This window comes from Danio rerio, chromosome 17, assembly GCF_049306965.1.
Source record: "Danio rerio strain Tuebingen ecotype United States chromosome 17, GRCz12tu, whole genome shotgun sequence".
Taxonomy (NCBI): Eukaryota; Metazoa; Chordata; class Actinopteri; order Cypriniformes; family Danionidae; genus Danio; species Danio rerio.
The window spans coordinates 31,895,323-31,912,381 of NC_133192.1; the positions used below are offsets into that span (position 1 = coordinate 31,895,323).

At 36.6% G+C, this 17,059-nt stretch overlaps 2 protein-coding genes across 4 annotated transcripts in view; one reads left to right on the forward strand and one right to left on the reverse strand.

The window, feature by feature from the left end:
• The window catches only part of lpin1a (lipin 1a), a 27,525-nt gene continuing 10,466 nt past the window's right edge, over positions 1-17,059 (forward strand). Inside the window, exons 1-6 of one of the 3 annotated variants that reach the window (XM_005158809.6) lie at positions 1-198; positions 7,510-7,710; positions 8,737-8,832; positions 10,868-11,169; positions 15,938-16,027; positions 16,922-17,020. In XM_005158809.6, coding sequence (XP_005158866.2) covers positions 130-198; positions 7,510-7,710; positions 8,737-8,832; positions 10,868-11,169; positions 15,938-16,027; positions 16,922-17,020 — 857 coding nt within the window. In that variant the 5' untranslated portion in view covers positions 1-129. 3 annotated transcript variants of the gene reach the window in all.
• pfn4 (profilin family member 4) overlaps positions 8,204-17,059 on the reverse strand; it is a 22,407-nt gene continuing 13,551 nt past the window's right edge. The window contains exon 5 of the transcript XR_012392752.1: positions 8,204-9,342. The gene's annotated coding sequence lies outside the window, so the exon portion shown is untranslated. The remainder of the gene's footprint in view (positions 9,343-17,059) is intronic.

Genomic DNA, 17,059 nt, shown 5'->3' on the forward strand with positions numbered 1-17,059 from the left:
AGTATACGAAAACACCTTCAAACACAGTATATAGATCCCTGCTCAGCCATCAGAGCAAGCACTGTTTAAGGACTAGTCCAAGCCTTTCAATAAAGACTTACTTCAAATAAGCGATTGGATAATGGAATCATGATAGCAGAGGATCAAGTGGACGAATACGATGAGAGATTTGGCCCAAATGAGACGAGCTGGACATGGGTAAACGTGTGATTTGTCTGAAATATGTCTATTTGGGAGTGATATTAACTGCCTTTTTTTTGGACTGTTTTAACTAAAAGATTGGGTTTCATTTTTGTAAATAACATTTTTACATTTGGACTGTTTACCCAAATTTGGGACAAAACATCCCAGCATTTTTACTTGATAAACCCAGCCACTGGATTAAAATTGGGCTATAAACTGAATATATAAAAGGTTTGCTTAACCAACAGTATGATTTGTCCATATTTTAACGATATTTTTTAGAGTGTATCTTTTTACTAATGTTAGTGTAGCTTTATTGCTTGTTCTTATAAACTTCGTGCTGACTGTAGAGCTTCAAATATTGGTTATTTTTAAAGGAACGTCATCTTAAGAATGAGCTGACAGTATATTAAAGCAATACTGTACATGCACAAACACATAGTGCAAAAGCGGTTAGGCACAAGAGCTGTCAGTAGGGTGTTACCTTTTCAAAACATAAAGGCTTAATATAATATCTCAAGGGTACATATTAGCACCTAAAAAGTACAAATGTGTACCTCCTAAAATTTTACGGTTGAGGTGCCAATATGGACCCTTTATGACACCACGTGTTAAATGTTTTAATGTGTAGGACTACAAATTACCATCCATTTTCATTTTTATATTATGTTTCTTATTGATTAGTCTGTGAAATATGAGTTTTTGGCACCTATCTATCAGATGTCCCCAACTAGGTGACGGTCATCGTCAGGAACATCGTGAACTTGTGATTTAGCTGCTTCTAGAGCCTGTCATGTGACCTAGAACCAAAGAGCACTGAGTGCGTCACTGTGTCAAGTTACACTGGCATTTCCAAAGACAACCCCGGTTTGCATTCAACCTTTGAGCGGTGTCATTCTGCAAAGTGTGTGTTAATAGGATGTTGGTGCAATGTTCTCATTAGACCAGAGTACTTTTAATAAAAGGAAAGATAAGATGCTTAATTAAAGTGTTCTGCAGAAGTCAGTGAAGGTCACGATCTGTACGTTGTTATATAATCACTACTGCAGCCATTAAACAACCCAGTAATGGTTGTGATTCATGCATGATTCATATTTTAAGAGCATATGCACAGTTGTGTTTGTTCTCAAGTGCTATACAAACAAAATGTTCACATGTTTCTGGACAAGAATGAATGTTATTGCCTGTGCAGAAGTAGCATCAGTTATGCTAAGTTGTTTGGATTGCTTTGGTCAACTGAAACACAGCACACTCTCAGAAACAAAGCTATGAGAGTAGTCACTGGGGTGGTACATTTAATAAAATACACATTTGGATTTAAAGGGTCCATATTGGCACCTCAATCATATATATATATATATATATATATATATATATATATATATATATATATATATATATATATATATATATTTATTCGTACGTTGAAATTTTAGGAGGTACACATTTGTACTTTTTAGGTACTAATATGTACCGTTGAGGTATTATATAAAGCCTTTCCTTACAAATGTTTACATTTTGAAAAGGTAACGCCCTAGTGACAGCTCTTGTAGCTTTATTTCTGAGTGCAGATACAAGGTTGAAATGGTTATTGTAAATATGAACCGTGCTATGTCAAGGTTGAAATAACTAACATAAAGCTCCCAGAGTAGCATTGCAGCAGAGCAAGAGTCTGATTGTGCTGAGACCAGGGAAACTGTTTTTTAAAGAACAGGGTCTTTAGCTTGATTGACAATAAACAGACATCAGCATGATCTTCCAGCCAAGCCTGTTCTATGGTTTCCAATTTTGCATTTGGAGTGCTGTGTGAGATTTAGAAGATACTGTAGATAGATATCTACACTCATGTTCCTTCAGCTAAAAATAATCCCACTTGGATCAAACAAGACTCAAGATGAGTCTTGAAAATGATAAAACAACTTTTTAAAACTATTTGTTTTCTTGTCATGTTCTCTTATATATGATGCTGTAGCACTCAAAAAATATTTTTAAATTATTTTTGTTTTTTGCTTAAACTTCTTATTATATTAGAAAAATATTATTTGATCAATGAAAAACTATTTAAGATATCAATTTAACATTTAATCACAACGGGCATTATTGTCTACATTTAAAATCTATTAAAGGTGAGATACAACTGGACACAAACTGTATCTAGGCATAGCTGAATAGTTAGGTACATAGAAATGACATGTTGTTAGCCCCAAAACCCAAGTTTCATTGTTCTCATGTAAATCCTGTGAGCGCAAAATGTGGACTAGCTCAAAATGCTTTATGCCCAATTTACGAATCCTAAAATCAGGACCTTAGGTTTTTGTGCTGTGCCCAGTTCACTCTTGTTTGTCTCCACAGCTGGTTTCAATAGTCATTTACTGACCATGCCTTTTCCTGGGAGGTTAATTAGTAACTCATTGCCCCCTTTGTTTTCCTATGTGTAAATGACTCTGTTTCAATAGTCTTTCGTCAGTTGCTGGTTTCACAAAAGAAATATTACCTGCTTTCATTTGCTCCAAATGTTTATTATTATTATTATTATTATTATTATTATTATTATGCACACCTTATGCTATTGATTCATTTAAGAATTGTTAACCATGTTTAAGTATAACCCCCCAAATTTTTGAATTGAAGTAGTTTGAAAGGTTTACAATTAGTTCCCCGTTCATTTATAAATTAGTCATTTTTGATCACAGTGACAAATTTTTTCAGTATTCAAATCATGTTCATACAAAATTTTAATATTATTATAAGTATTTTTACTGCCAATTAAACAATTCTGCTTTAAAATGTTAAAACAGAAAATTAGCTTCTTTTGACATTGTGCACCTTATTCCTTTTAAATTTTGAAGTCTGTGAAATCAGTGAAAACCAGTTATGGTCAACAAATGCAGGTGTAATACACAATGATCTGACAAGACCTGATAAAGTAAATTTTGCCTTTGTATTGTGTCTGTGAACTGGCTTAAATTTGGAAAATCTCCTCAACAAATTTTGAAATGTATTATTAACTATTAATTTAATTAATCAGTATACAAAGTAAATGAATGGCATTTGCTCTAATATCATAAGGATTTTGCACCCATTTAGACAGACACAATTCCACATTGTTAGACAATGTGATTTAATCAAACATACTTCCTTCACTTGTTTACAACCCAGCCCCTCATAGTAACTAAACAGGATCTCTTTTTACTTGCATATGGTACATGCTGTACTGCTCTGGGACGTCAGAAATACAATGAAGTGATGCAGAAAAACAACTTCAGCGAAGAGTCTCAGTGTCACTCTTCCCTCCTACAATAGTAAGGTCAGCAGTTCAATAAACACATGACCCCACATGCCTGATGTCACAGGCCCCTCTGCCTCTGATTGGTGGAGATGGCCCATCCCAGACGACTCCCCTTTCCCCCACGTGAATGTATACACGGGATTCTAGGAAATGTACAGTATTTCACAATCAGCCATGTGCTCATTTTACAGAGAGAAATGTTTAGAAGCATTCCATAGTAACAGAGAAACAGCATTTACAAATAAACAGTGTGAATATTTGATATATATAACTGTTTACAGAATGAGTGGAAGAAAATGCATGGTATAAATGTTTTAATTCATACATATAAATTGTTATTTGTTTATATCTGTTCATCATGTCAATCCATTATAAGAATTTTATGCATAAGTACAATGTTATTATACAGAGCATTAGTAGTCTCCTCAGGCCCCAGAGCCCCTAAATCACATTCTCCAATTCCTAGAAACCCGGCCAGTGTATCTGGAATGTACTCTAGTGTGCTGCTTTATCCAGGGAAGAAATCAACAGATCATGATGAAATAGAAAGCGTGCTGAGAGCATGCTGTGCAACTGAAGACCTGGCCAGTGCTTTAATTTTTTTTTTTAGGTTGTTCTTTTGCCTTAATCGCACTTCACAGAAATGCATGCGCACACGCATACACACACACTCACTCACACACACACACACACACACACACACACACACACACACACACACACACACACACACACACACACGTCTTGTAGTGACCCTTTTCAGAGAAAGGCAGCATTTCCTGAACTCTCTCTCACAACACACACATGCGCACACACATAGTCTATTGAACCATTCGCACAAACACAAGGTCTGAAATTCCTCTTAAAGCACACCAAGGGGTTACCACAGTACACTACACTACAATAACTGCTATGCAGAATGAGAAGAAGGCTTTTAGTGGTGTCAAAAACAACCAAAGCATTACCCTGATCTTAATATCTAGATATAATCTGCAAAGATGCATTGCCTAACTTTAGAACACAAGTACACATATTTGTAGTTCTGTACAACGCAGAAATAAATACATTTTATTAATAATATATATAATAATTATATAGAACATGATTTACGCACACACTAATACTACACAGATTTCATAAAGAAATGTTGGATAAAGGCCATCTGCTGAAACATCACTGCTTTATAGGAAACAAAAGAGTGAACCTCTTTTCTTTTAAAATGTCATACATTGCACTATAATAATACCACCCTAATCTTTGCTGTACTTTTAAATTAGAACCATAGCAGGGTAAACATTCATCAAAGTGACAGGGATATTCAAAGTTTTTGATGCCAATCGACAGCCTTTTCTTAGCAGATACTGACATTCTGTATGTAATGCATTTGTATTGTTATTGTATTATATATTTATTCTTCAGGTTACAGTAATGCCATGCTTTGAAGTACCTTGGGAAGCATTCAACCATCAAAGAGACATTGGCTACTTTTTAATTTTGTTACTGCATTACTTATGTTATTACATTATATTATAGTACTTGTAGAAAATTATGCACATAGTAGCATTTGAGACATGAACCTAACTCTGTTTTTTAACAGCATGTGGTGATGATGATGAAAAAGTACACCAACATTTATTACTTTCTATGACAGCCACAGCCATAGCCAAATACACACACACACACACACACACACACACACACACACACACACACACACACACACACACACACACACACTATTGTAAACATTCGATTGCCAGTTCAGCTGCAGCAGCTTTCCTGCCACGTGAGCAGTGTATGTTAAATCCATTAAACGTGTGCATTCAATACAGCGCTTGTTCAGCATAATTTCACCACTATAATGTGAGATTCAGCAAACGTTTATAATGAAATATAAATGAGGCAGATAAATGTGAAAACATAAAACACATCCTTAGGTTTTTATTATCGAAACAAAATAACACTCTGTTAGTAAAAAGCAAACAATAACACAAATGTTAATGGTGCTCAAAACAAATCCATATGCCTTTTAGTGAACAAGTAATGGTTTCGACGCTGTGTTGAGTGTTGATTAGGAGCGTTCTAGTCGCGTTGCGTCTCATAAACAAAGTGTTTGATTGGGCCAATGGGTGGCGACGTCATGACCCTGAACGTGAGAGACGCGTCGCGCGTATATTATTGGATACAGTAGTCCGCTTCATAGACTGTAAACGGAGGCTTATTTCTGTTTGTCGCGTCGCAGGGTAGATGAGCGAAAGGGTTAACTGTGATGTCAGCTGCAGAGGCAGGGACTGCTACTCACTGCAAGCAGTTTCCACCCTGCTTTAAATACAACAGTCAGTCAACAAACAGTGGTAGAGACTAAATACATGAACGAGGAGCAGCGAACGTCAGAGGGAAACGAGGATCCACTAAGTGCTTTTGAATGGCAATGACATCCTAACGCGTCTGCCGCATCCCACGTATGTATTACAGGGAGTTTCATCCCTCCCATTGCCATCTTGTTTATACTCATCCTTGTACGTAAATGCATGCATGCATTTGATTGAGTTAATATATATTTATATGCAGTGACGATGATTATTACGATCATACTGCCTCAGACTGTGTACAGTTTCTATTAAAAAATATTGCAATTAATCCGATCATAGACGTTGTATGTTCTAGACGTCAATATAAAAAATGACCTTATTATCTGAAGAATATTCGTTTTTTTTCTGTTGAAACGAGTCGTATGCCATTTCTGTTTTGATACTGCACTACGTTTGGATGCCCATGCTATTATTGGCATCAATATCTCACAGCAGAACCACTGGAGTTATGTCAGTGCCATGTGACTGTGTGTGTGAATGTGAAGGATCAGTCTGTTTTGTATAAACAATGAAGACTTGCTTGAAGGTTTTTTACATAGCTGCAGGGTCACCTGGGGGACAGATCCTTTTGGGTTAATAAGGCTGTTAGGTTTTCTAATAGTTTATAAGCTCTGGAAAGCTTTGGAATTTTAAAACCGTGACCTGGATTAGTATACAGAGAGTGAATACATACATTCTGCCATTTCCAAGAAATATTTCAGGGCTTGGAACATTTGACCACAGGCAGCTTCAATATGTCCTCTGAGGGCCATTTGTACAGTACTAAATATAAATGTTTAATTCTGTCCATTCAGAAAAATTGGCACCTGATATGGAAATCCGCCCAGCAATCTTTGAAAAATGATTTCTAAATAAATCCATTTTCAGCACTCATAAACAGCCAGAGAGTTCATGGGCATGTCAAGAAAATAAATTAGGTGAAATGTGTGGGAATTGTAATGAGCATACACGCTCAGACATATTTTTTCCTTTCTTTTTTCCCATTAATGCCATGAAACTTGTCTTGCCTCCTCTGGCATGCACAAGCCCTAGCTTGCAGATTGTAATAGTGCACACAAGCTCTTTTTGTTTAATTGCAGACCTGCAATTAGCTAATTACTTTAAACATTATGTTTGTTGTGCATTACACAGAGGCAGTAGTTTTCTGGGTTGCATGTCAGATCCTTGGCAATGCTTAAGGAAAACTACTTGTAATCCGTGTTTGAGCAATGTCATTGAGTCTACCAGTACCAATTGCGGTCTTTAGGGGGTTCGATGATAATATTTTACCTTTCACCTAAATTGACAAAGAGATCTTGACTTGAGTTAAGCAAGACAGCATGTTTTTGTTAGACCTACTTTGCACAACTGTGTTTTTTTTTCTTTCTTCAAGCCTGCAGCTGCACAATTTTGCATAGTCGACTAGTAAACGACTGTTTAAATAGAGATGTTGAGTGTTATTATCATCATACACACAGATGGCTCATCAACCTCGCAGTTGACTTTACATAGTTGACTTTGCACTTTCACACAGAAAGCTATTAATTTTAGTGCTGAAGTGCAGATCATTAAAAAAAAGTTATGTGTGAAAGCAAAAGAGATCAGAGTTCCACAAGCTGCTATAAGATGGTGATGGTGGCCTTTGTCACGGTGTTCACTTTAGTCTCCCCTTGCTCTCCATTTCAGAGTCAGACCATGAATTACGTGGGTCAGCTGGCCGGTCAGGTTTTCGTGCAGGTGAAGGAGCTGTACAGAGGTCTTAATCCTGCCACTCTGTCTGGCTGTATCGATGTCATTGTGGTGCGTCAGCCTGATGGCACACTGCAGTGCTCACCGTTTCACGTCCGATTCGGCAAGATGGGTGTGCTGCGCTCCCGGGAGAAAGTGGTAAGCACTAGCACAGACATGTTTTAGGGTGCAGAGTATGAAATTGTTTATATTATTGCAAGTTAGCAGTTCATAATTCATCTTGTGTGTACTTTAGGGGTGCTTAATGCAAAAACCTTTATAATTTGATTGTCTTTTATATATATATATATATATATATATATATATATATATATATATATATATATATATATATATATTTCTACTCAGTATTGTACCTCAAACCTTTATGGAGTATTTATTTTAAGCATTCAAATTCAAAATAACTAACAAACACCAAATGTGGGTTAAAAGTATTTGAATATTTGAACATAAGCCTAAATTAAATCCCTTTCTCACAAAATCTATTCAGGAGACTCAAATTAAACAGCTCAAAAAGCTATATATTTTAAGGGCTATACTTTATGTAAGAACAGTCATATATTAATCTGTCTGTCTATCGTCTCAAACTCATTCTACTACACGTGAGGATATTCAGTCTTGCAGGACCACAGTGCTACATTCTAATTTAACATAAATATAAACATACAAAAATTCCCATATCAGCATCCATATCACTATGATTAGATGGTGCTTTTTTACAGATATTTTCTCACCATTAAACCTGCAAAATCATCTAAAAGCCTCTCTGGATTGTGACAGTGGTGTCTGGATGTTTGATGTCTATGTTTTAGCTTTTACCCTAATTAAACAATATGTGTATTGGGGCATGGAAACAAGTTCAATCCCCACGTGTATGTTGAAGATCCTAAAGTGCTAGCCCAAAAGTTTTTGGCTGCATTTCACTTAATGGCCACCGGTGTCAGTAAAACATGAATGCTACATATAGATATGTGGGGGATAAGAGATCTTAAATATATTAAAGCCATGGGCATATGGACATAAATCAAGTAGAAGACTGAAGGGGAAAGCAGTTGCTTGAGGATCATATATAATTAGCGTTGCTATGGGCCTTGTGTTGCACAAGGCTTACAGTTGTAAATTGTCTATTATAGTGACAGCATTCCATGTTCCCTTTCTCCTTAGGTTGACATTGAGATAAATGGGGAGCCGGTTAGTTTACACATGAAACTGGGTGAAAATGGAGAGGCGTTCTTTGTGAAAGAAACAGAAGATGATGGGGTGAGTACTGGCCTCATGTACCAAACAATAAGCCCTATAGTGTTTTTATAGCAGCCAAAACGGATCGTGCACTGAGAAATGCAAGTCTCTACCATAGTTTGAAATCTGAACTTGTTTACTGGAAACAATCCTGCTGCATGTGTCCTGCTACCCGAGCTTTGCTCTAGAACACTCTCTTCTCTGCCAAGGCAACCGTTGTTCTGTCTGAAACAGCACCCATCTGAGCCAGCCAATTTAAAGGGCAAAGTACAGCACAGGCGAAAAGCCCTGAAATATTGTCCGACTGCTGAACAAATAAAAGCTCTGTCAGCGTAACATAGGTTATCCTCCTGGCTTAGTCTTCCAAACTTCCTCATTACTTTCTGACCACAGATGGTTTCTTGCTCATCACAGGCACAAATGCCTGAGATGAATATCTGCTGAGGTACACCGTGTTCGTAATTGCTGGAATTGTTGCCCTGGTTAGCACTCATGTGGAACATTCTGGCTTTTGAAGGATTGTGACAGGATCTGAAAAGAGAGATACACTTGTCTTGAGATCCCACAAATCCTGCATTGTCCTACTCTACGCTCAACTATGTTAACATTATTATTTGACCACTAAATTATGCCATTTTGAATGTGAAAAGAATTACTGTCTGTTTGGCTGAAACTGCTTAGACGTTTGTGCTCCATTTAACTAAACATAGCCAGTAGCAAGTACAGAGATTGCATGCGCAGGAATATGAAATTAATAGACTCCTGAATTAAACCATTTATTAAATATAATATTATGTTATAAATTAAAGGGTTTACAACAGGTTTGATATTTTAAGGGTTGATAATCTAGAGATGTAATAGTGCTTTACATTTTATATGCTTTTAGTAACTAAAGGACACAGTTTACGTCTAATTTTTTAAAAAAAGGACACAAAGGGCATGTGCCGGTTACCTAATGCTGATTATTTTTCAAGGTTACAGTGTGTGTGGGTTTTTATTATCATTGTTGGAACATTTATTACATTTATTTGACGTTAAAGGTGGAGAATGTGTTTTGTTTTAAATGATCTGTCTGCTCTACCCAACGTTTGTCATAAACCATCAGTAAAGGCTTTTTCACTGCAGTCCAGTGAACTTTGGATTATCTTGCTGCTGGTATAAGAGCTTAAAGCTGCTGGAGGGGATTTTTTGGGAAATACACAAAATGTCAGATGACATGTATTACTTAAATAGGCATCCTAAAAATGACTATTTTCTCTGTGTCAGTTAAGTTCTTTGTAAAGGGCAGAAAAGTATCCAAGCATGTTAGCCATTCAGAAGACTTCTATTTAAGTCTCTGCTGGCCATGTCATTAGTTTAGTGCAATAAAACTAAACTTTTCATTATTCTACAAATGAAAAGTGACAGTAAAGTGCTAAAGGACTGTTTTAATTGTCAAGATCTCTGCTGTTTACTATAGTCAGCCTATCATTTTGTATTGTGGTGACTATGTTTAGCAGGGCTATAGTTGATAATGGTCTCCATGAGGGAGTGATAACTGACGTATGAACTGACCGTCTGGTTCTCAAGGGCAACTGAGTGGCAATAACAACTGAACATTAGGCTATCATGTATTTTTATGTGCCTCTGTTGCTTTTCAACAGCCATGCAATGTACAGGCAGATTTGTGGCATGTGCATGTGTTTGTAATAAAATAAGGAACAATCTGTCACATGGCATTAGGTTGGCCGCAGTGTTGTGCTATTTATGGTTACAGTTTACATTCATGCACGTATGAATGAATGGTTTTGTTTGCAGATACAATGTTTTTGGTACAGCTTTATTTGCTTACAACACACTCAGCTCCGTTCAGCATTTAATAAAGAATTTAAGACTTGCCAGTAGCTGCTGTATTAAGACATGTTACATGTCACTGGCAACATGTAACACAACATTTTTTTAAAATAAAATAATGATGCTAATAATAATCATTTTTTCCAAATGTAAAAGAAAAACAGTATATATTTTTTAAAAAGTCCCTAAAGCCTACATTTTTAACTATTATTAATCTCTACAGGAGATGGTTCCGTCCTACTTGGCTACATCGCCCATCATTTCTGAAGGCTCTGCTCTAATGCAGGCCCAAATGGGTAAAGGCACGTCCCGCCTGTCTGAATCTGGAAACGGAACCACCATTCAAACCCTGGGCCCCATGCAGCCCCCTGGTGACAGTTCAATAATGAAGAAAAGGAGGAAAAGGAGAAGAAAATCTAAAGTAGACAGCATGAAGCGTGAGGACAATGGAGACTCAGAAGACGAGGACATGTTTCCCATCGACATGAGTTCTGATGATGATGACACAGAGGCTTCAGGCAGCAGGTCAGAACAAACAGAATATATGGAGAGCGTTTTTTAATCTGATAAGTATTAGCATGCACATTAAGTTTCAAAATATGTATTCATTTCTTTCTTCCGTGAAACACAAAAGCAGAAATTCTGAATGATGTTTGTGCTGATCTTTTCCATACCAAGGACAGTCAAGCACCAAAAAATGAAAAGTATCTCTACTTTTCTTAAAGGGCCATGAAACCCCTGTTTCAGCGGGATGTTTTCACACCTCTAGTTTGGAAAAAGTCAGGAAAGTGGGTGTGTCTAGCTCGGTTCAGGTGGGACAGTCGGGGAGGGAAGGATTTGAATAAAAATGGGAGTTTCTATCTAGGCACGCGCTGATTTTCACAGAGGCAAAACAAACGCACAGATGCAGGGGAAAAAGACAGTTACTGCGTTTAATGACAGTGGAATGTTTGATACCGCACATCGTATAAGAAAAAAAAAAATTCTGCATTTCTCAGTAACTCAGATGCACTCGATAGGCCAGAAAGACGTGTGTGTAGACTATCCTGTCACAAAATGCATTGACAATTCAACACAATGGTCGGTAATAGTTTGATCGGGTGTATATATGTTTACACTGGGAGAGCAGCATTTACAGCAGATCTTTCTGTCCATAATTTTATAGTGATATTAACATACTGTAAACTAAGTAACTTAGAAATCATTTTAACAAACTAACTAACTAACTAACTAACTTTAACTTGTGTTTTGGCAACACAACGTGCCGTCTTTCTCCGTCTGAAGATTGTTTCAGATAAAACAGTTTTCGAATCTATCATGGATATTAATGAAGTTGCACCCCATACACAAAAGAGAGCGCTAATTGGTTTGAACTAAGTGTTTTTCATGAATGAATGCAGCACACTCAGAGACATCACAAAGTCCTCCCAGGTACAGACAAGCAGTCTACACTCTGGAATACACACAAGGATCTAATCTGTGTGACGCAGCTTCAAAAGTTCGTTTCAAACGGGAAGAACGAATTTGCTCGAAGTAACAAAAAAAACCTATTTGAACTTTTTAGTGTAATATATGTGTCCTTATAGTGTTTATAGCAGCATGGGGCACATATATGACTGTCAACAGCTCTAAAAAATGTGTTTTTTTGTTTCGTGACCCTTTAAAGGTGCAGTATGTAAGTTTGACACCCAGTGGTTAAAATAGGTAATGCATTCCAGGATTAAAACACACACAAGCGCAGGTTGCTAGATTGAGGACCAACATAGGCTGATTTAAACCATGCTTTAAATAAAAGCAACAGCATGTGATAGAAGAAATATTTTTAATATTAAATGAGTTTTTGTTCTAACCAACACCTCAAATTGATATATTAGAAACGGCTTCTATTTCTGGCAGAAAAGTGACAATGATCACCTCAGGTACACCCCATGTGCTTTATTCAGTGTTAAATGCTAATAATGTGAGTTTGAATGCCATTTTACATGACATTTATTGCCATACTACTGAAAGCAGCAGCAGATAGTACACCTCAAACCTACACCTCAAACCTTGAAAATAAAATAAACCGTTTGAAATTGAGTGACTCAACATGTACATTTGATAATGTTAAAGAGGTTTTAGTATGTATTAATTACATTTTAAACCTTAACATTTCGAGAGTAAGTGCATATTATGTGCTTTTAAATGGTATTTAAACAGCCAAATTGCTTATCACTGCAAATCTTGTCATGTAGCGTATTGTTAGGAAATAGGGTTATAATGTAACCTGCTCACCTAATGTTTACATTTATAATATTTATTTTATTTGCTAATTGATAACCACCTCATTTGCAATTCTGAATTTGCAACTCGTTTCGGAGTCTGCTATTGTCCACAGGAGGTTGCATTTCGGTCACGGACGCATGCTTCAAGAGCTTTCTGACAGAATGAAGGAAATATGCGGTTTTCCAACAAGGCATCCTGGGGTGCTGAAATATATTTGGCTAAAGTGGCAGTGGGTAGGTTAAAAAAACATAACAAAGACAGAAATTCCGGCACGTAAAGCACATTTTCAAAACAGAATAACTTTCTTCAGCATTGTTTTTTTTCAGATAAACAAGAATGTTCACTTAGCATGCTTCTTAAATATCTGCAAACATATTATGGTATTTTTATTCTTTAGAGAAGTCAAAAAACATACAGCACTTTTAAGTCTATAATTTAATTGTCAGGTTTAAGACACTGCACTTTTTGAGACATGTAAAAGCCAATAATGATTGTTGTGGCATATTTTGTTGTGCCTTTTTTATATGAATTTGACAATTCCTGGTCATCATTTGCTTTCATTATATATGAGTAAATGGAGATATTAGTGTTGCCAAGATCTCACATTGAGTCCCACTTTTTTTGTGAGTTCAGCTTGGCAGGGGTTGTAGAGCAAAACTTATTTCCTGCATAGGACATAGATGATGCATGCATGACACAGTTTGGCCAAAACAGATGGCTCTGATAATTTCATAATTTTAACATCATTTGTTCAATTTTGCTGTAATGATTCCAACTGAAGCAGTCTTGTGATATGGCTGTGCCTGTTTGTTCACTCTTTGAATGAGCTCTGCAATGGAGAGAGAGGAGCAGAGTGGAGAAAAAGAGGTCGCCAGTCCTATTGCTGAAGTAAACAAGAGGCTCAAACAGCCCCTCCAATGTTTTTCCACGAAATCCATGAAACCATGCCAGTTCTGGCTCCAGCTTGAGAGGGGAGTCCTTTGTGATACTGGGCAATATAGAATTACCCCCACATCTCCAAGAAAAGAAATGATTTATAAATATAAACCAGCTTAACGTAAACATCCTTTTCCCTTCTTTCGTTCCCAGTGGATGCAGCAAATTATGTATTTTATCACTTCAATCTGGATAAGCATGTTAAAAGGTCAATATTTTAGTACCCTACATGCTATGCTTTACCAAGAATCTGTTTCCCAGGTACCAGTAATAAATTTAAAAACTGCCAGTAAAGGCCACTGGGAAAACACGGTTCACAAGGCTAAAAAGATTCAGCTGCAAATGAATGTACACTCAAGAATGTGTTGCTCGGCAAAGCAGTAGTTTAAATCCAGAGGATAGCTCTTTAGAAATCTCACAATGCTCTCTGTCTGCTTGGAAGAATCAGCCTTATGAATGGAACCACTAAAGGTTATACTTGACTAAGTTTATAAGTATGAAAAGTTACTTTCAAGAGTTCACACTGATGATTGATAATAAAGCTTGTTTGGCATACTGTCCCAGGAGAGAGTCCTGAGCTTCTGAGATCCTGGAGCCCTGGGCTCCCTCCCGTTTGCAGGGCGAGAGAAGAGTTTGAGCTCAGGTAGATCTTGATGAACTTTCCCTCCTTATTTCTAGCTAAATGGCGGATATGGATGACTGAGGAGAGGTGTACTCGCTAAGAGCTTGACTATGGTATCAATTCTGTATGTTCAATTTAGAGTGCGTGTTATTTGGACTGTGGGAGGAAACCGGGGAAAACCCACTCGAGCACAGGGAGAACAAGCGAAACTCCACACAGAAATCTCGTCTGGTTTAGTAGGGATTTAAACCAAAGGCATTCTTGCTGTGAGGCAACAGTGCTAATCACTAGGCTGCCGTGTCGCCCATCTAAAAAAGAAGGGGAAGGAAGGGGTGGGTGGGGGTTGTCTTCAAGTTAAGATATTGAAATAAGAAAACTCTGGTTATTTATAGTGAGTTAGGAATCATCTAATGGAATAATTCATCATGAGCTGATTTTGGAACAGCTGAGAACAATCATAAGCACGTGATCCTCTCGAAATTGGTTTGTAAATAAACTTCACTTGAATGTTTCCAATGCATTAAGGCCTGTTCATATCAACAATAAGAATACATGACTATATTTCTCTCCACAACAATTGATGATATTGCACTGCAGTTTGTCTCCTTGCACATTATTTGTGCTAGCTTTTAAAGGATTAGTTCACACTAATTAAAAAAATTAAAATGTTTACATATTTTTATATATTTATATGTTATAATAATAAATTATTCCCCCTCATGTTGTTTCAGTACCCTGAGACCTTTTGTTGGTCTTCTGATCACAAGTTATATATTTTAAATATTTTAGATGTAATGCGGGAGCTCTCTAACCCTCCATTGACAGCAACGATTTTGAGACATTCAAAGTCCAGAAAAAAGAAAACAAAAGCTTTCCATGTGACTTGATGGTTCAACTGCAATCATACAAAGCTCAAAGAACACTTGTGTTGCAAAAAATGGTAAAACATCAATATCTTGTCTTCCTTCTCAAGTTATCGGGGCGATAGGACATATTACCTTTAGAGTCAGCAGCACAACAAGCAGGTGCTTTATTGCACATAGTAAACATGCACCAGGACCTAGAGAAAACATAAGTGACTATGATTGCTACAGTTGAACCACTAAAATTATGTTTAAAATGATGATAATATTTTTGGTTCCCTTTCTTGACCTATGTCTTTAAAAAATGTCTTAAAAGCCTTGTTGTCCAAGGTCAGAGAGCAATTTTTGTTTAGAAGATGAGCAAAGGCCTCAGGGGACTGAAATGAATTTGCGGTGAGTAATTAATGATAGAATATTGTTTTTTGACTGAACTAATCCTTTAACAGCAAAGTAAATTCTGATTGGCTGTTTTATATGTAATACTGTTTTTCTGTGCCATCGTCATTACAGTTATGGTGTGAACTGGAGTATTGTTTTAAAGTTGATACAGTTTTAGAACAATGTCTTTATAGTAATCATCCTCTGCCTTTATTGTGTATGATTTCAGAGCAATGTCGCATGATTTGTTCGCTGAGCAGCTGAAAGGAGCAAGCAACACATACATGCAGTCTGAAAGGAACTGGGCTGGTGTTCAAAGGTATGCCAACAGTGTTTTTCAATAAGGGGTGAAGATACAAGCATCACAGTTCTGATCACATAACAATTATGAGAAAACTAAGTTGCAAAACAGAAAAATCTGTTGAAAATTTTAAGTAATTCAAAGTAAAATGTTTATTGGATGTACTTTACAAATACCACCAGAAAAAGTCCTCTGGGTACTATTCACTTATTGCATCACTTCTTCTTGGCCTTACTATATATCGTAATATGGAAATAGACATACATTAATTTTCCATCGGCTTACTCCCTTTATTTATCATGGTTTGCCACAGCAGAATGAACTGCCAACTATTCCGGCTTTTGTTTTTTTATGCAGTGGATGCCCTTTCAGGAAGTAGGCATATATTTATTACTATAATCCATTCCAAAATAGAAGGAAATGCACCACTACTAGAAAACAACATAAAACACAAACTCCCACCAGTCAGAACTCTTTAGGACAAAAAAATATTTGCAGATTTTTAGAAAAAAATACCAGGCCGTAAAAGTGTATGCAAACAGGTACAAATTCATAAATCTATGTTTTTCTATCAGCTGAATAAAATAAAATACAGTTTGCATTATGCAAACATTGTAGTCCCAGCAATTCATTAGATAAAAAAAATATAAAAATGTGTATGTTTGCAGCCTATTTATTCTATTACACATAAAAAGAAATAATCAGTTCAGTGAGGTTGTTTCCCACACCACAGTAACCCAAAACCCCAGCATATTCTGTAATGCTGATTGTAACTGACACTGAACTAAAGCTTATATCAATATATATATATATATCGATCACCATTATATATCGAGCAGATTTTGCATAGCAATATCCTTTAACATTATTTAATCTAAAATTAAATCTAAAGCTTTGTCTATTTACACATAGCACCGGCTTGGAGAAGACCTGCTCTTTACCCATTCCCACCAATACAGGATTATCCATCTCCTGCCCTCAACAATCAGCGATGTTCCACAGAACAGACAGGTAACCACTGCACTCACCATTAAATCTAATACAACTTCT